The 26,286-nt window shown below is 43.2% G+C and overlaps 1 protein-coding gene across 1 annotated transcript in view; it reads right to left on the bottom strand.

Moving 5' to 3' along the window:
• Window positions 1-25,426, bottom strand: part of LOC137282063 (dehydrogenase/reductase SDR family member 4-like) — a 32,581-nt gene extending 7,155 nt beyond the window's left edge. Inside the window, exon 1 of the mRNA XM_067813810.1 lies at window positions 25,377-25,426. Within this exon, the coding sequence (XP_067669911.1) occupies window positions 25,377-25,410 (34 nt within the window). The 5' untranslated portion in view covers window positions 25,411-25,426. The remainder of the gene's footprint in view (window positions 1-25,376) is intronic.
• Window positions 25,427-26,286: the final 860 nt, after the last annotated feature.

The following is a 26,286-nucleotide window of genomic DNA, read 5'->3' as shown; positions in this document are numbered from 1 at the left end:
TAAAGGGTCACAGAACAAAATTCAATTGTTCAAATAAATATGGTTCTCTGTCTAGGGCACATAGCTTGTCGCCCTCCAAAAGAGTGCGGGGTAGATCCCCAATAAATCCCCCCAAAAGATAGTTTATTCCAATAATAATCTACAGTGGAACTGCAGAGGACTGAGGACTAATTTACATGAATTACAGCTGTTGGTCCAAGATTTTACACCTTCAGCGATATGTCTCCAAGAGACATATTTAAAACAAGCAGATACATTTCACCTTCGTCAATTTAATGCATATCATTGTTTTTCACCTCCGGGTGATAGGGCCACTGGCGGATCATCCATTCTAGTCAGACTAAACGTTATTCAAAGCCCTGTTTCACTTATTACTAATTTCCAAGCTGTTGCAGTGAGAATTACTTTACATGTAGCGTTTACATTGTGTTCTCTTTATATTTCACCGTCTTTGGCGTTTGCCAAAACCGATCTTCAAGCTCTATATGATCAGCTCCCGAAGCCCTGTATTATAATGGGAGATTTAAATGGGCACAACCCACTCTGGAGTGGTGTAAATACAAACACTAGAGGTAAATTGTTGGAGGACTTTTGTTCTGACAATGACTTATGTATTTATAATGATGGTTCCAACACATATTTACCCCCTTGTACAGGGACCTTTTCTGCTCTCGACTTGTCATTGACAAATTCAGAACTATTAAATGAATTCGAATGGTCAGTCCACGATGACCTGTGTGGAAGTGACCATTTTCCTACTATATTAAAAGCTGTAACTCCATCTGATGTTCCTCCATCATCAAGACGGAATTTTAAAAAGGCTAACTGGGCATTATATGAAACACTGTGTTCTGAAAAACACGTTTTATTGACGTTCCTGATGCTATTAAATCTTTTTCTGATGAACTGAGTTCCAAACCAAATTCCTCTGTAGTTCCACACATAAGAAAACCATGGTTCAACGATGAGTGCAAACAAGCTAGGAAGGCAAGCAAAAAGGCAGAACATTACTTCCGTCGCCATCCTATGGTGCATAATTTAAATAAATTTAAAATTTTAAATGCTAAAGCGAGGCGTACTTTTAAACAAAACAAACGCCAATCTTGGCGAAATTATGTGTCCAAAATAAATTCTCGGACACCCATGTCCAAGGTATGGAACATGGTCCAGAAAATCAAAAGTAAAGGTACTAAATCTACTGTCCATCATCTTAAACATGGAGATCAATTGCTTACTGAAAAATCAGATATTGCTAATAAACTAGGTGAAACCCTTGCTAAACACTCTTCCTATTGAAATTATGTTCCAAAATTCCAGCAATATCAAAAACAAGAGGAAAAGAAAAGTATTAATTTCAATTCTGATAATGGGGAAGATTATAATGAAACGTTTTCTATTCATGAACTCCATACTGCTCTTGATCAAGCTCATGACACTGCTACTGGAGCTGATCACATACATTATCAACTTCCTGAAGCACTTACCGGAATCCTGCCTAGAAACTCTTCTCAATATTTTTGATGATATTTGGACATCGGGTAACTTTCCTCCATCATGGCGTGACGCCATAGTAGTACCAGTACCTAAACCTGGACGTGATCATACGGATCCGTCCAATTATCGACCTATTTCACTAACTAGCTGTGTTTGCAAGACCATGGAACGCATGATAAATAATCGACTTGTTTGGTACTTGGAAACAAATAATCTTATCACAGATATACAGTGTGGTTTCCGTAAAAACAGAAGTACTGTCGATCAGTTAGTGCGACTGGAATTATTTGTTAAAAATGCACTAATTAATAAACAGCATGCTGTGTCTATCTTTTTTGATCTTGAAAAAGCATATGACACAACCTGGAAACATGGTATTTTGAGGGATTGACATGACTTTGGTTTGCGAGGTCGTTTACCTGAATTTATTGCCAACTTTTTAAATGACAGACAATTCCAGGTCCATGTGGGTTCTACCCTGTCTGATCATGTGTTCCATAAGATAAGATTTTATCTGTCACACTTTTTAGCATCAAGATCAACAGTTTATCAAAAGTTTTAAACGATTCAATTGATGGATCGTTATTTGTGGATGATTTTAATATTTCTTGTCGTGGTAAAAATATGCATACCATTGAACGGCAATCGAAAACTAACCGCATACATTTTTGTCGTAAATACAAACCCCATAAAGACCCTGAACTGTCTCTAGATGGGACGCCCATTAAAGTTGTGAAGCAAGCCAAATTCTTGGGTCTAATCTTTGATTCACATTTAACTTTTTTACCACATATTAAATCTCTTAGAACTAAATGCCTGAAAGCACTTGACTTGTTGAAAGTGGTTTCAAATTCAAAATGGGGAGGCGATCAAGCTACCCTTCTCCATCTATATCGATCACTCGTTTGTTCTAAACTTGATTATGGCTCCATCGTCTATGATGGAGCCTGACAAAGCAATCTTAAACTTCTTGATCCTGTCCATCACCAAGGTCTAAGACTTTGTCTTGGGTCCTTCAGAACTCCACCTGTTGACAGTCTTTACGTTGAGGCCGATGAACCATCTCTTGCACAACGCCGTATTAAATTATCTTTACAATATATCACAAAACTATACTCTATCGAATCTGACCCTGCATATAACTGTGTCTTCAATCCTCTTTATGAGGATTTGTATAACAAATAGTCTTCTCTTGTTCCACCTCTTGGGCTCAGAATAAAGCCGTTTATTGCTGCTGCTGGTATTGAGTTGGACAATATAGCTCCTTTCCGTTTTCTTTCCTCTCCCTCTTGGCAGTTGGTTAGACCACATGTTGACCTAACATTAACTGCATTTAAAAACTCAGAAACGAATGAATTACAGTATAAACAAGAATATAATCAATTGAAACATACTTATAACAATTACAAATCCTTATTTACAGATGGATCCAAGGACGGTGGTGCAGTTGCTTGCGCTACTGTCATTGGATCCAGAACAATATCTTCTAGATTACCAGATAATAGTTATATTTTTACAGCAGAAGCTAACGCCACATTAACAGCTCTTAAATATATTCAAAGACACCCGAAACGTAAACAGTATATAATATATTCCAACTCTCTTTCTTGCCTTCAGACTATTAAAAATATTTCTTGTAAACATCCACTTTTAATTGAAATTATGGAACTTTATAATACTCTTCCTACTGACCAATACGACATCGTCTTTTGTTGGTTACCCAGTCACGTAGGTATTTCTGGGAATGTGATGGCTGATCTTGCTGCCAAGGCAGCACTCAACAAATCTGTGACACCGCTTCTTCTTCCATATTCAGATTACAAAGCAAGCATTAGAACGTATATCCGTGATCTGATGCAGAAGAAGTGGGACACTCAAGTAGGTATCAATAAATTACATGAAATAAAACCGTATATTGGCTACACCTACTTGGGTTGTCAGTCCAGATTTGAGGAGGTCATCATGCGACGATGTCGTATTGGCCACACAAGATATACACATAAATATTTGCTTAAAGGTGAGGATCCTCCGTTTTGTATCCCTTGTGATGGAAGAATCACAGTCAAGCATATCCTGCTTGACTGTGTTGAGTATTCCATCACAAGGGATCAGTATTTTCATTCACGAGCTCTGAAGGTTTTTTTTAATAACACAAACTCTCATTTAATCATTGCATTTTTAAAAGAATTAGATTTATTGGCAGAATTGTAAATAGATAAATATTTTATTATTGGAAGTTTAAATTGGTAACTGTGCTTGTTAGTGGCTGTATCCTCAAAGGGGGTTGAAGTACTGTAAAACTATTGTCCCCATGAGAGGGTACGTAAGTCCACAAACATTCAAAGTAAATTCAAACTTTCACGTTTTTAATCGTAGCATAGGTGTCGTTTTATTTGCATGGCTAGATTTCCCAAATTGCTGACGGCTGAGGGGATGATGTAAATCCAGCTAGGGTCCATGCAGGTAGCAAAGGTACTGTAATTCCCCATGGTCCCTAGTATGGTGATCTACTTTCAGTTGTTAGCAATCTATAGCCCATTTTTATCTTGTATTGTCCTTTATAGATAAATTGTTTTAGGTATAGTTACCAGTTTTATATTCTCATCTGTGATATTCTAGTTGTTTTACTGTCCTTCGTTGACAGGTTTTATAATAGATATATATACGTCATTTCAGTATTAAATGTTCTCGTCACGATATGGCTGAAATATTGCCGATGTGACGTTAAATATTAACTCACTCACTCACTCACTCACTCAAGGTCAGTCAGTGTAGTTTCTGGTCCAATCACTGTAATGTACGAGCCACGAGGACGAACTATGTGTTTATTAAAGGTCACATGCAACGTAAAACACAACTTTTCAGATTCTGATACTTTTCGGTATACACTTACCGAATGGAATCATCCAAAATGTTGAAAAAATCGTGATGAAAACGCCTGCGAAATCGGAGTTCAAACGATTCACTAATTTTTCCCCAGCGTTGGGGGTAAATGTGATTTCAACAGTTATGTTGCGCTGCGCTCATGACGCATACGCAGTGACTAGGTTCGCGGAACTTGAAACAGTATGCCTGCCCGGAGTGTCAGGTGAGCAGTAATCTAATTTTGGTTGTATACACAAGGACGTAAATAATCTACTATTTACATAAGAAAATACACATGTTGATTGTTATAAGCAGACCTCAATGCCTGGTTTATTGACACTTATTTTATGTCTGCCTGACTGTGTGCTTATAACAACATGCAGTGCACAACTTCAATCACTGACCACATGAAATTTGAAATTAACACCTGTACCTATCGGACTTATAAGCCATAAACAAAGAAGGGGGTAAACACAAGTACAAAATACTGCACTTTTGATTTTGCGATTATACGCTTATAATTTTGCTCATTTGCTTTTTCTTAGTTTTTCTTAATCGGCAGTGTTGTAATTATGTCTGATGTTTTGATTTCATGTTACCTTCAACACATCCTCGAACTTCCCTTTGACGTAAGTAGTGGGATGAGGTGTTTGTTGTAGACTCATGGTATCAATCACAGGTCTCCACTCGAGATTTGGCGGGTGAGTTACACGAACTTACTTGATCAGTTTTTATCCTGGATTAAAACGATGAAGACAGGATAGTGAATACGTCTATGATGAGCACACCACTACAGCAAACTTAATACTTAAGCTGTGAGTGAGTTAATATTTAACGTCACATCGACATTCATGACCCTTATGTACATATGGACCTGGCTATCCCTTTCTCTACACTCCTCCCTCGTAACAAATAGTGAACTGTGTAAGTATGTTAATTATAGTTTGTTAAGCAACTTTTATATTTTAAGGAAAAATATTCTGCAAATCCTCACAGAGTGGAGATGGTGTTTTTGGGCTAGACTGCAATTCATCGGTCTGCTTTTGAGTCAAACGGACTATATATACTGCCGAATGTGGCGTTAATCATGGTTTGAGTATCCGGGACTGAAACGATGAAAACAGGATAGTGAATACAACGATCATGGAACGATCATAATGAACACACAGGATAGTGAATACAACGATCATGGAACGATCATAATGAACACACAGGATAGTGAATACAACGATCATAATGAACACGTCACTAGAGCACACATAATACATAAACTACGAGTACTAAGTGAGTGAGTTATTTAACGTCACATCGGCAATATTTCAGCAATATCGAGACGAGAACATTTAACATTACATGGAATGTATGCGTATCACAAAAACCAAAGACATATCACAATTAGATCTGAAACTGGCGTGGAAACTAATCAAACTTATATAACTATTGCTTGACCATGTTTCTTTCATCACAAGGGATACAAAACAGAGGATCCTCACCTTTTAATAAGTAATCGTGTGTGTACTGCGTACTTCAATGTCCATACTTAAAAGGTTTAAAGGATGCTTCTAATTACAAATGGGGTGGGAGAAAACTACCCTCCTTCACTTATATAGATAAACTTGATTATGGTTCCATTGCCGATGGTGGAGCCTGTCAAAGCAACCTAAAAGTACTCGATTCTGTTCACCACCAAGGACTAAGCCTTCTCTCAACCAACGCCGTATAAACCTATTTTGTCAAAAACCTTTACAATATATTACAAAGTTATCATCTAATGAGTATAATCTTGCATTTTATTGGGTCTTTAATCCTCTCTGTGAGGATATGTATAGCAAAAGGTGGTCCCTTGTTCCACCTCTTGAGCTCAGAATTAAGCCACTTATTTTGCAAACATCCACTTTTAATAGAAATTATTCAACTATATAATGATCTTGTTACTGGCAATACGACGTCGTGTTTAGTTGGTTACCCAGCCACGTTGGCATTTCTGGTAACACAATAGCCGATGGCAGCACGCTACAAATCTTTGACACCATGCTCGGATTATAAAGCTACAAATAGATGGTATATACATGATCTGGCGCAGAAGAAGTTGGACACTCAAGTAGGTATTAATACATTACATGCTATAAAACCCCATATTGGTTAGACCTACCTGGACTGTCAGTCTAGATTTGAAGAGTTCATTATGCGACGATGTCCCATTGGCCACACAAGAAGTAGTATAGGGAATGGGGGTTCTAAAACACTTTCAAAAAAAGTCTCTACAACGCCTTATTTACTAACTAAGGCGTTGGTTGGCCCCTTAGCTCTTGCTACTATTACCCCTACTACATATGTCACGTTTACCGTGTGTTGGTAGGGGTAACACTGTGCCTATGTCACGTTTATATCGATGAAACAGTTTAACGTGAACCTCCTATGATATCTTTGGTGTTCATAATAAAGGCTTGCTGGGCTTTTTGTATCCCCTGTTCTATGTACTTTTTTTTCTCGTCCTCGCTGATAGCAGACTTACGAGACTTGGATCGAATATCTTGTTTCATTCCGTTATATTTTTTGAGTTCAGAGAGGATTGAACGAAACTCCTCTTCTGAGATCTTACTGTCAGAGAGTGCCGTGGAAATACGCTCACTCACTGTGTTGAGCTTTGCTTCGGCCAGAACCCTGATCTCGTCGTGTTTCAATACCTTACGATGCAGTCTGCGTGATACTAACTTAAGCGCCAACCCTAACACCCCTGCCACCCCAGCTGTTATTTCAATACCTAGCACTATAGGTGCAGCCACGATGGTAGCTAACAACCCAACACCTGCAGCCCCTAGTCCCATACTGGTTGCCATAAGGGTAGTGTCAGCCCCGTCCACGATATTGAAAGCTCTATGGTACTTTTTACATAGTGCTTTCCGCGTGTCACGGTCTTGTTCTAGTTGGCGTTTCACATCACATAACTGCCTCAAGCGGAACCCATCTACGGTTTCCAGCGTCTTCACTACTTCCTCTACGACTGGGTACAGACCCATCTATAATATATATTTTGAAAGATATTTTAATTCGGTTTCAGTTAATACTCTATAAATTAATTTGAAGTCTATAAGTTCTAGACTAGTAGTCAGGGTAATAGGTGAGAATTTAATAGACTTTCCTGTTGTAATAAAAACCCCACTGAGGTTTATTAAGCGGTTTATAGAACCCCGTGGGTATACCGTTGCATAACAATACGACAATATTGGCCTTGGTGTTCGTCAAACCAGTGTATTGACACCCCGGGTAAAATTTGGTGTACTCTTGAGGTGTTTTCATTGTCTAAATCATTAAAGAAGACTTCTATGATGAGTGTGAAAGGGGGGAGTATATCAAGACTTATTATGTTAAAAGAATAATTGCTAAATGTTAATTTATTTTTTACTCCAGTCTTTAACCTATTTTTTTCGGTATCAGTAGTTATCATGGGTATCCTCTCCGGAATGAAATCCCCGACCCAGATACCGTTGTTCCTAATCTTAGAGATCCACGCATTTTCGTCTATTGTGATATAAGGTGAGGCGAGTGTTAAGTTGATCAGCCATTTGGGCTCTTTTAAATCTGATAACGACACCCGTCTGTACACGTTGTCTTTGAAGTGCAGGATATATAAGGTGTCTTCCTCACCAGGCTGATCGAATCCCTCCGTATCTCCTAGGTCGTTAAGCGTAGTGTTGGGACGATGACTGGTCATTATTATACTATTACGATATAATTTCAAACTGGTTTTCTGATAATAATTCAGGGGTGAACTTCATACCCATGAAGTGTATGTTGTCAGGCAGGAAGATCTTGGTTAGTGATATCTTGTTTTCCACGATCACGTTGACCCCCTGCAGACTGGTGTTGGAACCGACACCCACCCGCACGTAGACGTTGCAAACTTGATACTGGTGTCGTTTCCCCCACCCGAGTTTGATCCCCTTCACTATCTCGACATCATTCCCCGATGGTTCCCCTAGGTAGACTTTGATGATCAGTGTTGAGTTTGCCGGTAGACTCTCTAGTATACTGACCACGCCTTCGAATTCAGACACCAACTGCAATGTCACGTTTTGTATGGCCGGTTTACTCGATAGCATGTGGGCTGCCATAGTGTCGAGTGGGCTGACGACTACGCTACGTCTCTGAGTTGGGACGTAAGCCACGAGCAGGGTTCCATTGTTCACGACTTTGTTTAGGTGGTTGTCTTTGTTATCCGTGAACACGTAGGGGGAGCCGAGCCTAATATTGAGAAAGCAGTCGTTATCGGGTAACAACACCCACTTGTCATCTTCGGTGAAGACGAGCATATATGGCTTGTTTCGGGCGACGGTAGTGCTCTCAACATCATCTAAGTCGAACAGTTTACCCCCGAACGATGGGTATATTATCCAGTTATTACCGGTGTTGACAAGGGCGTACTTAGTGTTGACTGTTGCTCTTGTGGTATCTACTATATCACTTAGGGCTCCACCGGAGGTGACTTCAACGCGTTTGTAAATGTTGTTTTTCAGTTGAAAGGCGTACGATTTACCATCTACTCCGGGAGCGTCGAAACCGCGCGTGTCTCCGAGGTCGGAGATCCCGATATTGACGCATTTTTTCACTCCGGGCCCTTGTGCGCTGGTCATTTTACATGAAGCGTTAAGCTGAGGTATCCTATATTTACAGGATTATGATTTATATCTAACACCGATATTATCAGCTCAGGTATGTTGCCCTGGATTAATCTCTTATACTGCCGTGGTGAAAACGACTCGGTTCTACCGTCGTTGTATTTCTCAGTTTTCACCGGCACTGCTCTCAGTATAGTGGAAGGGTGACCTCCTTGAATGTTGTACGTTGTGCTCACCTGACCGAGATGGATGTACAGCTCTCGGTACGGTACTAGATCGGGTAACTTCGTGCCTGTGACGGTTGTTGTTGGTTTTATCTCGTCAGGAGACATACCGAGTATCCTCGCTAATGGTCGGCCGAGTCTCAAGGGGTTTCTTCCGTTGTTGATTAACACCACTGTACCGTTTGAGTCGTTCATCTTGAGTTCGGCTCCCAGGGGTTTGAAGACCTCGTCGTTTAGAGAGCACACGCTGTAGTAGCCGTCAGTTATCTGGCTGCGAGTTCCACTGACGAACAGCTTATTGTTGCTGGCGTTGATGTTAGTCCATTGCGGTAGGTAGGTGATATCGCAGAGTGCGACTTCTAGTTGGCCTGACGTGTTATCGATCGCGTGCGTCAGCTGAACGGCCTCACCGCTCGTTATTCCTGGAAGTGTTATGTACATATTATAATATATAATTTATATATTATAATATGGACTTAGCACACTTGAAAATCGTGGTGGTAGGTAGTACGGGGTTTAAAACAACCTTTATTAATATCTTTGAAAACTATATCGTGACCGTTAATAACGCACAGGCGGTGGTAAACTGGAATCAAAACCCAATGCAGTTTTGGCAGAACCAACTCAACTTTGCTGTGTGGTGTGCGACGACAGGGTCGGGTGTGACACTAGACTACGGTATAGACGAACTGAGTAAGGCAGTCATTTTGTTTCATATTTATTATCAAACGAGACGAATATTGAAGGAAATAAGTGCTCCTCTTCCCCAAGATAAAGCGTGGAGTATGACGAATAACCCCTATGATAAACGCGCTTATGAACGTGTTTGTGGGGAGTTTGAGATTCCAACGAATAAAGACTTTCGCCTTCCTGGTGTGAACCATGGTCTCGGTATAGTTCTCGTGTACTTCTACAGGTCCGGAACATATATGGCCGGTTCTGCAGATGGTACATACAACCCAAACCGTCATACATTTACAGGCCCCACAACGAATGAAAAGATCCATGTCAGCTGCATAAAGCAAACCAATCCTGATGCAGCCACAGCCTGGACTAAAATGATCTCAAAAACATCGAAAGGATTCACTCGTGCTGGTACAATACGCTTGAACGACTCGATTCGAACGTACGTGTGGGCGCTGTTGGGTGCGCAGTCGATGACGCGTTCCAACATCCTCGGTAAGGGAACTGCTTTCGACGCTCAGAAACAGTTCGTTTCCAACGTTGAGGATGCTATCAATTCTCCAGTTGATCTCCCGCGGGCCATCGACCGTTACCAAAACGTGTTAGAATACGCCAGATCGAAAGTCAATTACGTGTTTGGCGTGGGGTTGTACATGGCTCCGAGTGATATGCAACTGAGAGTAAAAAAAGTGGTGGGTTATAACAACAAAATAGTCATAGCCACGGCGGATCAAAAGTTGGGTATCAACCCCGATATTAACACCCCCTATATCCCACACATCCCACCACGTGAAACGGGTATAGTGGCGCCGCCCCCGGAGTCTAAAGTTCAACCAACACAACAGGAGGTGGCCCCCCATATTCAGGCCTCCAATCAGCAGCATATTGATAGTAAAATGGCCCTGGTGGTTGGTGGGGTAGCTTTGGGGCTTATTTGGTTAAAAATTTCTTAGCCGCTACGTACACCAGACCCGCTACGGCGAAGATGGCTGCCCACAGATTTTGACTGAGCCACGTGGCAGTTTTAGCCAGAGCGCCCAACAACCACGAGACGATGCTACCCAGGATGCCGGGAAGGGCTTCGGCGGCTTTACCAGCCAGTTTAGCTAGGCCTTCCCCGAGTTTTTTTATCCAGTCTTTAACACCACCGCCGGGGGGTGTGGGAGTTCCCCCCACAGGGGTACCCCCTGTCAGTGACACCACCAAGGTTGATATGATGAAACCCAATGCAGTCAGAATGCTGGCGATGGTGATCCCTTGCTCCCGGAACAATATCCGAATCCTGTCTGCTAACGTGGTGTCTCGGTAGAGGACTTGATTGATGGTTTCCCGCACACGGTTGGTCTGGGATCGAAGCTTTTCTTTGTAGCCGGACGCTGTCTCCAACCAGACCTGCTTTTCCTCTTCCAAAATACGTATTCGTTCCTCGATGGTGGCTTTCATAGACTCGTCCTCAGTTTCACCGAGTTTTTCCTTTTCATAGTTGATGTGGTCGTCTATCTCACTCACTTTGGCCGTGCTTTTCCAGAGCTGACCACGAATGGTTTGCATCAACAGGTCCAACCCCCGCAGTTCCCGAAAGGTATGTTCGAAACCCGGGAAGGGCTTGTTCTCGTAGTCGGCCAACACCTTTTTAATATCATAATCTTGCATATCTTGACGGACCTTCGGAGGAAGCTTAGGTCGCACGCCACCGTAATCTATGAAACCTAGTTTATCGCGGATCAAGTCACTCCCATGTCGACTGCCCAGTGTTGATAAAGCAAGCGGTTCTCTAGTGCGTTTATTCACGAGATCGATCTCCAGGTGAGCCTTCAAACGCAGCGTGCCATTGCTATCGAGGGTAAACCTGGAATAGTCCCTTCCCAACGGCTTGAGTTTGGATTTATTTTCAACTGCGTTGTAATAATCGTTGACGGCGTCCTCCTTCATGAGTGTGTCACCTAGCGAGAATGAGGTCTCCTGCTCGGCCCCTGTATCATCCATAGTATCATCCCACATCTCCCCCATAGGTATGTCTTCATCCATTATTTAGTATAAAAAATATATTTCATTTATATATAACAATGTATGGCAGAAAATTAGATCCTTTCAGAAGATTGAGAGAGCCATTAGGAGCCAGAGCCGTGCGTCAGTCGGTGACCATCACCAACAATCCCAGCAAGATAGACCAGAATCAAACTCTGCTGGTTAGATTTCCAAACCTTGGTGAGAATGACCTTATTGTACCAGGCACTGTTCGAGTGGCGTTCAATATCACGTTGACCTCCGACAACGACAAACGCGAGCTAGTGCGGAACGTGGGGCGAGCTATCATCAAGAAAACGACCGTCAAGATCAGCGGTAACGAGGTGCTGAGCATCGACGACAGCGACGTGTTTCACTGCTACGGGGATCTCTGGAAAAGCGAGGGAGAACGAGTCAATGATGTGTACCAGGGTATCAGCAAATCAACCCGGTTGCGCATAGGGTATGCCTTCACGCCAGACCAGCAAGACAAGCTATCGGACGGTGAAAAGGCCATCGCTCGAGCATACGGGAATCGATTCTGCGTGCCGCTCGACTTCGAGTTGCTCACGGGACACGCGCCGTTTTACCAGGCCGCGCTGGGTGATAGGCTCGAATACGAGCTCACGTTTAACGACTATAGCAAAGTAGTGCGTACGCCGAACGGTGATGAGGCCAGTTATGCCATAGACAACATCTCTCTGGAGTTCGACATGGTCACTAGCCCGGAGCTGGCCAGGCAGGTTCGGAGCCAGTACTCTGGGAAGATGGCTATCCTGTACGATCGCGTACTGAGGCATAGATCAGTCGTGCGAGATAAGAGCGACACTGTGTGGAATATCAACCTGAACGTGCCGGCGCGATCGATGAAAGGTATCCTGGTCGTCCCCGTGGAGGATTACGAGCCATTCCGGAGGGACAGCGAGAAGTTTTTCAACCCCGAGATTGAAAAGGTGGAAGTGACCATCGAGGGCGTGCCCAACCAGCTGTTCAGTCATGGTATGAGACCACACCAGCAGTGGGATGAGATAAAAAAGCTACCAGTGGGGGATTACATAACAAAGGACCTGGACCTCGGCTCCGTGCAGATCGGTGAATACCTGACCACCAAGTACGCCCTATGGTTGGACATGCGATCCACGGATGATGATAAACTGCACGGTAGCGGGCGCCGTATAGATAACGGCAGCGAAGGGATAACCATCCAGATTACTAAGAAGGCTCAACCCGCTGGTAAGTTGAAATTATATCTGTACGTTATTATGGACGCGCAACTTAATATAGACAATGGGAGATTCGTGCAAGCCATCTACTGACCTCCACCTCCCCACTGACCCACACTGCGCCATAGTGTGCGGGCAGACTGGCTGTGGGAAGACCCTTTTCGTGTTGGATATGTTGGAGGGTTACTACAAGGATGTGTTCGATAACATCGTTATCATGTGCCCTACTCTGAGCATGAATAAAACGTACGTGCGACCTTGGGTGATGACGGACCCGGACATACACAAAATCGACCCTGGAACACGCCTGCAGGACTGGTTGAAAGCTCTTCACGAGAAATTTAAAGGGGAACCGACGCTGTTCATACTGGACGACTGCAGTGCTAATCGCGAGATAACAAAAAAGAGAGACATGCTATCGTACCTGGCCTTCTCCGGCCGGCATGCAAATCACAGCGTCTGGGTGCTAACGCAGAAGTTCAACTCGGTGTTGAAAGACCTCAGGGAGCAGACGCGATGGGTGGCCTTATTTCACTGCAAGGACAGGGATTCGTTCGAGGAGTGTTTGAGAGAGAACGATGTGATGAGTAAATTAGAACGGGAACGGGTGAAGAAACAGCTCGCTGAAACTAAACACGCTAAGCTCGTGCTCAAGACCGACCAACCAGTAGCATATAGAGTGTGCTAAAGCTAAGCAAAGCTAAGCAAAGCTAAGCAAAGCTAAGCAAATGCTAAGTATAGCTATGATATTTGAAGTGTTTGTCGTGTGCAACTTAACCTTCATTTCTCTGTGTTTTGTCTGCATCGGGTATTATATAGTTAAAACTAAATCTTACTTGTTATATTATAAGATGGAGTGTGAGGAATTGCTCGAACAGTTGGTAGTGGATGATGACAAGCGAGAGAAACTGGTGGCGTTGGCTGTTGGCGGCAAAGCCAAACATTACTTTGGAGACTACACTCCGGATAAAATTCACAAAATGTCAGCCGAAGAAATCGATAAGCTGTACGCTAGATACGAGTCCCGGCTCGGAGCAGAAATGACAAAGACAATAGGATCGGCTATGACCCAGATATACACCGGTATTGTGTCATACTTCCTTCCCATTCCACCAGAGCGCCGACTTTACCTGTGGGAGGACCTCGAGAAAGACCCTTTTATCGAACACGCCGTGAGCTCTATCAGCTGCGAGCTGTACCACAAATATGGCATGTTGTTGGCTCCAGTGACGGCGGCGATTATCGCGGCAAAGCATTGTCAATTTGAGAGAAAAAATAATAATAATGGTATAGATGGATGCTGCTCCCGAGGTGACGGTGGAGGTACCCCCCACAGTGAGGGAAACCCCTCCCGAGGTGACGGTGGAGACCAGGGAAACAGTAACCAGGCAGAAGAATCCTAAGAGAGTAGCTGCCGGTAAAAAACGGTGGTGTAACCAACATAAAATTATCAACCCCCGACTGTTGTTGGCTGTAGGCGCTGCCGTGGTTATAACATGGTTATACGTGGGGGTACCCTCCCACAGTGAGGTGGTACCCCCCAACAGTGAGGTACCCCCCACTGTCGACCCGCATATCATGTTATAATTTAAATATTTTTATATCATATACATAATGTCTGAGGGGAAAACGTTCGTCAACGACGCATACCACGCCACAGTGGTCGCCAGTCTAGCCGTAGGGTACGCTCGGTTGACTAAAATGGTGCTTAAACAACCAACTATCAAGCTAGATTTCAACCTGCAGGATATGGGTATGCTCATAATGAACCTTGGTATGGCGATGGCCACAAAAGACATCCTAGTAAAACAAGGGATAATACCTGAAAATATAATGAAATAAATATAGGATGGCCACGATAGCTATGATGGTCGGTGGGGCGTTAGTGAATGCCCTGGCATTTTCCGGGAGTAATTTCCTCTTCTCGAAACTACGAGATGACCACGCGGCTGAAATACAGGAAGAAAGGAAGCGGCACGATCTCGCTACTGAGAAATTACAAAAGGCACAGGCCGAGTACGCTAAAAAACGCCTCCAGAGGATCGATTTTATTAATGAACAACTCCAGCGTGAAAACCATGCCGTTCAAACATTCAACGATGTCGAAGAAGCAATGAAAGAATACTACCTACTAACTGGTAAACGATTGGAACCGCTCAATAAACCCACACTCGCTCAGTACTACACACCATTCAAGGGGCAAATGAATCGTGAACTGGGCTTCATAGTGTTGGGTATAGCAGCTACTGCGTTGGTTGCGAAGCAATTAAATTAAATACCTATATAAGTAAACATGAGACCCGCTCCATACCGATGTGAATACATACTTATGGGGAAGACCGAGGCCTGTGGTAGGAAATGCAGGACTAGGTTCTGTTGTTTCCATATGGGAAGTCCTAACTACACGTGTTCTGTGTGTGGTATCGGGGTTAAAGGGCACTACTGTCTATGTAAAGCTCACGGAGCGAACGTAGTCAGACATCAACTCATCTACAAGAATAAAAAGGGCTACATAAAAGAACGTAGGCGACTGCTCAAGATAGACTCCAATTAGACATTGGTTATGTTAGGTGTAAACACTATGACTACTGTACGCGAGCTTAAGCGGGTCGCAAAACAGAGAGGTGTGATCGGGTATTCTCGAATGCGGAAGTCAGCATTGTTGAGATTACTAGGTTTAGAAGCCCCTCCTACGGTAAAACAATTAAAAGCTCAAGCGAAACAGCTTGGATACACGGGTTATTCAAAACTGGGGAGAGACGGGTTAGTCGAATTGTTATCACATACCCCCGTAGCACGTCCCACTGTAAAACAACTGAAAGCCAAGGCACACGATTTGGGTTTAGGCGGGTATTCCCGTATGAGAAAACCACAACTTTTAGAATTATTACGACAGAATAGAGCTATTGACCTACGGTTCGTGCGCACTGAGCGCGCTGTAGGCAACTATTTGAGAGGTTGGCACATGCACGTTGATAGAAACATAGACATTACAGATATCAAGCCTCTGATAGCTTATAAGGTCAACCAGGAACTAAATAACCTAGGAAGTATCAAGTTTCAGATCACAGTGAAAATGTCGCTCGATAAGCAGGTTGGGGACCTCACTGAGTATGTTCAGCCTTACTTCCGAGGTAAACAAGAGGTCGTCACACATACAGAGACCATTGACACATCAATCGATGCCAGTTTTCAGCAGATACGAGAATACCTAGAACGCTACACACACTTGGGGTCCGGGTGGGCTGTAGATAAAATCGATAATGTCTATCTAGACATAGCTAACTACGTGCCGTTCAGAGGCGGGTCATACCTAGCCTTGCCCCCCTACTATAGGAACAAAAATGCCATAGTAAACGTTAAGAATAGAGGAAACGATTGCCTGAGGTTAGCTATCAGGTCAGCCTTATTTCCAGCTGACACTAATCCGAACAGGCCTTCTAATTATCCTCAGGATGATGGGCTCAACTGGGATGGTATAGATGAACCCACCCCATATCCCAGATCACTAATGTAGAAAAACAGAATAATCTGGCTATAAATATCTTTGGGCACGAAGGTAACACAACAATAGTACACAGGGTCAACGAGGTGAAGGATCGCCAAGTTATCAATATATTCATGATCCAGCGAGGTGACAAGTATCACTACACATGGATAAAACACTTTAGCAGGCTGTTGTATGACCAATCGGCACACAGAGAAAAAACCCACTTCTGTGAACGATGCCTACATGGCTTCACACGAGCTGATTTATTAGAATCCCACCGGGAGGATTGCCAAGGTGTGGGGCAGACGGCCATACGAGTCGACATGCCTAAGGAAGGTGATAATATCCTAAAATTCGGTAACCACAAGAACCAAATGTCTGTGCCTTATATCATATACGCCGACTTCGAAGCCTTGGTTGTGGGGGACACACAAGAGCATAAAGCCTGTGGGTTTGGATACATTGTCGTCCGTTGTGACGGGGAAACGAAAGCTCCGGTAGTGTATAGGGGCCCTGACGCGGCTGAAAGGTTTCTAAAGTGTTTGCAGGAGGAAGAAAAAATTATTAGGAATGCATTGTATAGAATCGCTCCCATGCGTATGACCCGAGTCGACAGGCTAGCTCACGCTAGTAGCACTAACTGTCACGTGTGTGACTCACCACTTAACGGTGATTCGGTGAGAGATCACTGTCACATAACTGGTAAGTATAGAGGCGCCGCTCACAGCGCGTGCAACCTCAAGCTTAAAATCAACCCTAAGACAATAAACATCCCCGTTGTCTTTCACAACTTGAGAGGGTACGACTCACACTTGATCATGCAGGCCATCGCGAAAACCGATGGTAATATAACGTGCATCCCCAACAACATGGAGAGATACATCTCCTTCAGCTTAAAAGGACTTAGGTTCATTGACTCGTTTCAGTTCCTCCTGTCGTCACTCGACAGTCTGGTCAAGGCCAACAATACCTTCCCTATCACCGATCGATACACAGACGCCGAGACTAGACCCCTGCTTATGAGGAAGGGTGTGTACCCCTATGAGTACATGGATAGTTGGGTCAAGTTCACCGAGACCAGACTACCTCCTATTGACTGCTTTTATAGCAAGCTGAATGAGGCGTCCGTCTCACGAGATGATTACTCGCACGCGACTAACGTATGGAATAAACTGGGTTGTAAGAACCTGGGTGATTATCACGACCTGTACTTGAGGACAGATGTACTGCTGTTAGCCGACGTGTTTGAGACGTTTAGGCGGACGTGTTTCAAGCATTATAAACTCGACCCCGCATGGTATTACACCAGCCCAGGTCTGTCGTGGGACGCCTTGCTTAAAAAGACCGGAGTTAATTTGGAATTGCTCACAGATTACGACATGCACCTATTCATTGAGAAAGGCTTGCGAGGTGGGATTTCCATGGCATCCAAACGATACGCGAAAGCAAATAATCAATACGTGAAAGGTTACGATCCTAACAAGCCAACCAATCACATTCTCTACCTCGACGCAAACAACCTGTACGGCTGGGCCATGAGCCAGTATCTACCTACAGGGGTATTCGAATGGGTACCCCACGTTGATGTTATGGGGGTTGCACCAGATTCGAACAAAGGGTATATCCTCGAGGTTGATTTAGAGTATACCAAGGAATTACACACATCACACAACAGCTACCCCCTGGCCCCCGAACGTATGAGGGTTAACCCAGACTGGATGTCTGAGTACCAACATAACTTGTTAGGTGGGCGTGTGGCAGACGTTGAAAAACTCGTTCCTAACTTAATGAATAAGACCAAGTACATCGTTCACTATCGCAACCTACAGCTGTACCTGTCGTTGGGTATGAGGCTGACAAAAATACACAGGGTGCTCATGTTCGACCAGAGCCCATGGATGGAGCCCTACATCAGAATGAACACAGACCTACGAAAAAAAGCAACCAGTGATTTTGAGAAAAATCTCTACAAGCTCATGAACAACTCGGTGTTTGGTAAGACTATGGAGAACCTGAGGAAACGTGTGACCGTGAAGCTGGTTCGGTCGAGTGAGGAAGACAAGCTCAGGAGATTGATAGTCAGTCCGGCATTCAACCGTAGTAAGATATTCACAGACAACCTGGTTGCCCTACACATGAAGAAAAGCCACATAAAATTCAACCGGCCTGTTTACGTGGGGATGAGCATCCTCGATTTATCCAAACACCTGATGTACGACTTTTACTACAACGAGCTCAAGAAACAGTACGGCGACAGGTGTGAAGTGCTGTACACTGACACGGATTCCCTGCTGTTAGAAATTCGAATCGAGGACGTGTACGAGGACATGAAAAAACACCTCGATTTATACGACACCAGCGACTACCCTAAGACCCATGCCATACACAGTACTGTAAATAAAAAGGTCCTAGGTAAGATGAAGGACGAGTGTGCTGGCACGCCCATAGCCGAGTACATAGGTTTGAGGCCTAAGATGTACTCCATACTGAAAGCCGACAATAGTGAGATCCGGAAGGCTAAGGGGGTTAAGAAGTATGTGGTGAAACAACACATCAAACACGCCAGATTCAAGGAAGCCCTGTTCAAGACCCGTACCTTTAGGCATAAAATGAACACACTTAGAAGTGATGGACATAAGATATACGGACTGACTATAAACAAGACGTCCCTGTCGCCTATGGACACGAAACGTTGGATAGCTATTGATGGGATAAACACATACGCGTATGGACATGAAAAAATTTGAGGCTATTTACTACAGCCCGCGTGGGTACTGGAAAGGAGCTAGCGCAGTAGATAAGCTAGCTAAAATAGCGCGAGTACCCCCGGAGGAAGCCAAAGTGTGGCTTGAAAAACAAGCCCTGTGGCAGATCTATTTGCCGGCACCACGCTACGTGCCTAGAAGGAGGTTCGGTATTAACATACCTAATAGCGTTCACCAGGCAGACCTACTGTTCCTACCCCACGACAAGAGGTACAAGTATGCCTTAACCATAGTGGACGTAGCCAGTCGTTACAAGGAAGCCGAACCCTTGACCACGAAAGATTCGGCCCAGGTAGCCAGAGGATTCGAACGCATATACAAACGCAGCCCGCTGACGTGGCCAACAGAGCTGCAAGTTGACCCCGGACGGGAGTTCATGGGTGCCGTGTCACAACTGCTAGCCAAACACGATACAAAGGTCAGGCGTGGCACGGCCGGAGCCCATCGCAGTCAAGCCATAGTTGAGAGATTTAATAGGACTTTGGCTGAGCGCTTGTTCGGCCATCAGTATGCTAGGGAGATGGCCACCCCTGGAAAACGATCGACTGAATGGGTCACAAGGTTACCCAAGGTGGTGTCGGCAATCAACCATGAAGTCACCCGTCTCACCGGTAAGAAACCGGCAGACGCTATCAAACTAAAATCAATAGTTGCAGAGTCGGCCGCTCCATTGCGTGGGAAGGAGAAACAGATACCATATAGGGCCCTAGTGAGGTATCTATACCAGCCGGGGGAACACGAGGGTGATAGCCGTAAGCGGGCCACCGATCCTATATGGTCAGTCAAAACTTACAACATAGATAAAGTGGATATGAAAGCCGACGAACCTAACTTATACTACTTGAGGGATGGGCCGGGTAGGGGGTTTGTAAGAGAAGAATTATTGATCGTACCGTACGGCACAGTGTTACCTCCTACCAACACACGGTAAACGTGACATATGTAGTAGGGGTAATAGTAGCAAGAGCTAAGGGGCCAACCAACGCCTTAGTTAGTAAATAAGGCGTTGTAGAGACTTTTTTTGAAAGTGTTTTAGAACCCCCATTCCCTATACTACTCAAGATATACACATGAATATCTCGCTTCAAGGTGAAGATCGTCCGTTTTGTATCCCTTGTGGTGAAAGAATCACGGTCAAGGATGCCTTGCTTGACTGCGTTGAATATGCCATCACAAGGGATACATATTTCAAATCCCGAACTATGAATAACAGTTCTCAGTTAATTGTTCCATTTTTAAAAGAATTATATTTGTTAAATGATTTGTAAATAGATAAATATTTTAGGATTGGAAGTTTACATTCGTAACTCAAATTGTTAGTGGCTGTGTCGTCTAAGGGGGTTTAAAAACTGTAAAATCATTGTCCTTCAGAGAGGTACGTAAGACCACAAACATTTAAGGTAAATGTCCATGTTTTTAAACGTAGAATATATGTGTGTTTTCAATGTTCATATACTAGTTCATGTACGTTGTTGTCAGTCAACTCTTCCACTTTGATCCGTCGACTATGATCTATTTGAAGTTCCAAATCAGAAAACAATTGGATATAGAACATTTGCCTACCGTTGCCTCTTAGAACTCTTCTCTTTAGAACTTTCTGTAACCTTCTGAGCAGTCATAAAAAGACTTTCAATGACTTTTTGCAGTGTCTTCATTGTGTGACTGGAGTTTTGGGCGATGTAAGTTCACATATATTATTATGTTTAATAGATTAAAGATAATATGCAGTAGCGAGGGTTCCTGGCACAGTCAGGCTGGTAAGGTTCATCATCAGTCTAGCTTATGGCACTTCTCCCAGGAAACGCAGCTTAGACACAGAGGGGCTTTTCTGGTTCACATATGTACACGATGAAGTGGTTTCTCAGAGAGCCTCTCCACTTATGACCGACTCTGGACAGACATGGTGAACAAGTTCGTTTGGTTTACTCCCATCGCTGTGTGTGGAGTCCATCGCCATCAACAAAATCAAATTGTGGGAATTCCTTGCTTACATAAGTCTTGAAATGATTCACCAGAGGATCATCCGATAAATAGACTTTTCAAAATGTAGGGGAACCTGAACTTTGAAGTCTGGTAGACAATCATCATGTGCATGCGGCATCATTTCACGTTATCACCGCACGCAAACACAATGCATGGGAATCACGTGCACAACGTGGGAGCCTCCTACACGTGGTTGAGGTGTCATTATGAATCTTGATGTTTTTCAGGCAGGTAGATCAATCACTGTAGACCATTTTTTCCGATAATTTTCTTGCATCTTTTCACGGTCAAATCACACACTACTGACTTTTTTATGTCATTCTACAGTCACCTAACAAGTGGGATAACTGAACGAACAGCTTTGCTTTGAATGAAATCCATGTGGTGATGCATTCTCAAAACATCCATTATTATTGTATCAACATGGATTCAATCCCATATACCTCACAATTTCGACAATCGTACATTGAAAGTACAGCTGCCTTATTTTTGTCCAAGAGAATAGTTATATGAAAAAGTACACAGTAAAATTTTGTCATGAAGAGCCTCCACATTAATCATACCATGATCTCCAGAATTGATTGGTGTACGTAAACGTGTGACAGAGGATGATCCTTCTGGTCATGCGTTGTTTTGTCCAATCGACTACTCAAAACGTTTAGGAAAGGGCTGGCACAGCAGAAGTATTGGTAGTTTTGACCTGCTTCGAGCATTAACACTGAGCTTCAGATATGTTTGTGCTCGGCCCAAAGTTTATGCTGAATCCGGGCATTGTGAAGTATGTCTCGAACTATACCAAGACAGGTGTGGGCCTGGTCTTCTGCAAGATGCCCAATGACTCCTCCCCCTTGTACCTTGACCGATCCATCATTGGTTACCTTGCCACTTTGAATATCTCGTTTTGTCAATCAACTACTCCAAAGGAATAGGAGAGGACTGGCACAGCAAACGTATTGGTGGCTTTGATTTTGTTTCGAGCATTTAGCTCTTGGCTCCAGATTTTCTTCAAAAGAGATTTATACTCTGCCCGAAGTTTATCTTGAATCTGGGCATTCTTGTCTCGAACTTGCATTCCAAGATAGGTGCATGCCTGATCTACCACAAGATCTCAATAACTCCTCCTCATTGCAACCTGACCGATCCATCAATGGTTACCTTTCCGCGTTTCAGATGAAGAGTATTACACTTGTCGAGTCCAAATGTCATGCCAATATCATTGGAAAAGGACTCGACAAGGAGAACCTGGTCTTTTCAACAGGCATCATCCTTGGCTCGATGTCATCCATGTAAAGGAGATGACTGAGAGGGGTTCGGGATCTGAAGAGGTCCGAGATGGTAAAAGTCTTCCATATTAAGCAGAAAGCTCCAAGGATAACACGAGACATCATGATACTAGACAAGTATTTAAGATGCGATGCGATGCGATGCGATGCGATGCGATGCGATGCGATGCGATGCGATGCGATGCGATGCGATGCGATGCGATGCGATGCGATACGAATAACAAATTAAGGGTGGCTATACGATACGAGCATCGTGACACTCAAACCTTTCATTCCTAACACCAACTAAAGACAAAAAAAAACATTTTAAAGTCAAATTCCACCAAAGTTAATTTCTTTCAGAAAAAAGATACTTAAGTTTATACACGAACTTTGTGAATGTTCATAAAATGCGAGCGCTATGTCTGACACAAGGCTTGAAACAAGAATTTCCGAGCAACCGTTTACTTCTGAAGGGAAAATAAGTATGTGCATACTTGAATCATCAAACTGACAGATATCGTGACACAGCAATATTCAAACTTAACTATTAATCTATCATGACCCATATCATACCGGGATATACGATAATGTATAGCATTGTATCGATTCACTGTATCAGCGGTCCATAGATCTATCCTTATCAATGAAACGTCTAACGTCACACCACAAGCTTTAAGTAGTTCTGATGTTCATGTGTCAATATGATATCCTTCCAGATGCACACTAGTTCCTCTTTGGCTTGTCCTTGAATAACAAGAGCAGGTCATGGTAACTAGAGCTCCCGACCACCCACCTCTGACCCAAGCCTAATCAGACATAAACTTTGACAGCAGATTTTCAGTGTGTGCGTATATGTATATTTATCTGACCTAAGTTTTGCTATGTCTTGCAGGTTTTGTCAAACGGGATTGTATTCGGATAAGTAATATTTCCGATTATTTCAAATAATTATAAAAAGTCCAAATCCACTAACATTTGTCTCTTGAGCGAATGTGCTTGCTTCACATCATGGTGTCGCATTTATGCTGCAATCAGAGAGTATTTAAGCTCAGGTACTATAGGGTAGCCAGCCGTTACCTCATCCCACTCGCGAAGTCTGAGACTTCACAACTGGGAAGAAGGGGTAGGTTTTCCACACGTGATCTTTTGGGTTACACGCACTTACCCGATCAGCCTCGTCTTTAGTCTGCGACTTTGACACTATTGACCTGTGTACATAGCCTGGACTAAAATGATGAATACAGCTATCAGGAAACATCTTGTTTGAGTGGCATCTTAGAAATTACGGTGTACAAATAGGACAAATTGTCATGGATAACAACGTCTTTATTGCATGATTGCGACGTTTCCATACTACTAAGTTGTCACGCAGGAATGACAACGGTACAAGAATCTGTATCGAACCATCGCAATCACGCAATAGAGAAGTTGTTATCCATAACAATTTGTCCTATTTATCAGGAAATATAATACTTAAACTGTAAACAATAGTCGCCATGTGTCACAATAAAACATTAGAACAGATAAGAGAGTATTAAATGGAACGTTTACTCAGCGGTTTTGTCCACTGTATGTAAAAATTCGAACATGAGATATGAATTCTCATAAACAAGAATTCTTTCTGTACTTACTTGATTGCATTGACACGTACCCCATGCAAAACAAGTTCTGTGAAAGGAAATGGTGTGTATTGCTTAACAACGCCTTGGTAATATTTCGCAATCCTTCCAGTTCTGAGACAGGTGTGGTTTTTTGGGGGGATATGTCTAAAGTGGATTCTTACATTGTAAAGCTTTCTGAACATTTATGAAATCAGAAACTCGCTCCGGACAAAAGCAACAATAGCAAATGTTCTTATCAAACAACAAGAGCAGCACCACAGATATCTTTAACATCACAAATCCATGAGTAGCTGACGCTGCACATGCAACACACGTAAATTCCCACAATCTCAGTATATCAGCATTGAAAAGAAGCACTACCTCAAGCAACATCAGTTTCGTCACAAATAGACACGTGAAGGTCCCGGGGTAGAATAGGCCTTCAGCAACCCATGCTTGCCATAAAAAGTGACTATGCTTGTCGTAAGAGGCGACTAACGGGATCGGGTGGTCAGACTAGCTGACTTGGTTGACACATGTCATCGGTTCCCAATTGCGCAGATCGATGCTCATGTTGTTGATCACTGGATTGTCTGGTCCAGACTCGATTATTTACAGACCGTCGCCATATAGCTGTAATATTGCTAAGTGCGACGTTAAACTAAACTCACTCACTCATTCTTCACAAATGTCAGCATTTACCTGAACATATACGGTACACACATTACATCTGCAGTCGAGACACAAACAATATCACCACAAACCTCAATATCACTGTCAGCATCCGCACCACGCTCCATCAACAGAACCAGGTTTAGTGTCCATTTGCTTAGCGGTTTTCCCCATAAACCTCAGCGTATGCTTGTCCTGACATGTGACTCATCGGGCCAGATGTCCAGAATCAGTAGTTTGGTTGATTTTCCTGTCCTCGCACCTCAACAGCGCTGTTACCATTGTTAATCGGTGTATTTTCTGGTCTGTTCAATGTCATGTACGAGCCACAAGTACTAATGCTGACTGTGTTTATTACCAAATGTCCGAACCTTATCACCCGATTTGTCTCGCTTCTTACAACATGCATCTTTTGCTGACATATCACTGGACAGGGAGTCAAAACCACGAAAAGCAAATCCTTTATAAGTATGAATATTCTCACCTGTAATGATAGCAATTTTTCCACACAGAGCCATTTCAACAGCAGATAACCTTTCAACAAGTGTCCTGTGAGTTGCGTAATACCTTGTGTTATCTCTAACAGGAGTATGTCTGCACTTGACTAGTGGGAAAATGGGACAGTTTTAAAGCTAGAATTCATTCGGTGTATTCTCGTCTGGTCACTCTAAAAATCTTCTTTTCTATTTCAGCTGTATTACAGGGGTGTTTGGGTAACAGTGTCTGAACCATACATTTCCACAACTGTAAATGCCTAAGTACCGCTTTGGGGAACTCATCACTCATCACTCATCTCTCCATTATTGTACTTTGATACCATGCTGGTCGTAAGAGGCGACTCTAACAGGATCGGGTGGTCAGGTTCACTGACTTGGTTGACACATGTCATCGTATCTGAGCCACAAAATTAACCTCCTCATTCATGTAATTTAGTAATCTAAACCTAACAAAACTGATTATGAGGATATGGTGGTCCTGCATGAGAAAATGGGCACTGATGATGTACAAATTATGACTGAGAGGGCTGACTGTGTGAATCTTAGTAAATCAATCATTATCAAATGTTGGACTTTAACATGAAAAGTGAGATTCTGAAGAATGAACAGATTCTGGCTGATACAGGTATCAGTATTGCAGAAGACTTTTCTTTTCATAAATACGTGGACGATTGGACTAGATTCATGAAAAAACGAAATAACCTCCTATCGACTGCTTTTATGGTCGCTTAGATGACGCGAACATCTCCCAGGATTATGGTGCCTGACTATGGTGGCTGATTGGGGCCATCGCTTTCTCGACTTAAATACTGGAGGCGAGAAAGCGATACCCCAAGAAGAGAAAACGATAGCACGAGATGAGAAAGCGATAGCACAAGAGGCACCCGCGAACGGCCA

The sequence above is a fragment of the Haliotis asinina genome, chromosome 4, assembly GCF_037392515.1.
Source record: "Haliotis asinina isolate JCU_RB_2024 chromosome 4, JCU_Hal_asi_v2, whole genome shotgun sequence".
In the NCBI taxonomy this organism is placed as follows: Eukaryota; Metazoa; Mollusca; class Gastropoda; order Lepetellida; family Haliotidae; genus Haliotis; species Haliotis asinina.
Note: the sequence above shows the minus strand (reverse complement) of the source record. Positions and strands in the feature narration are given on the sequence as shown.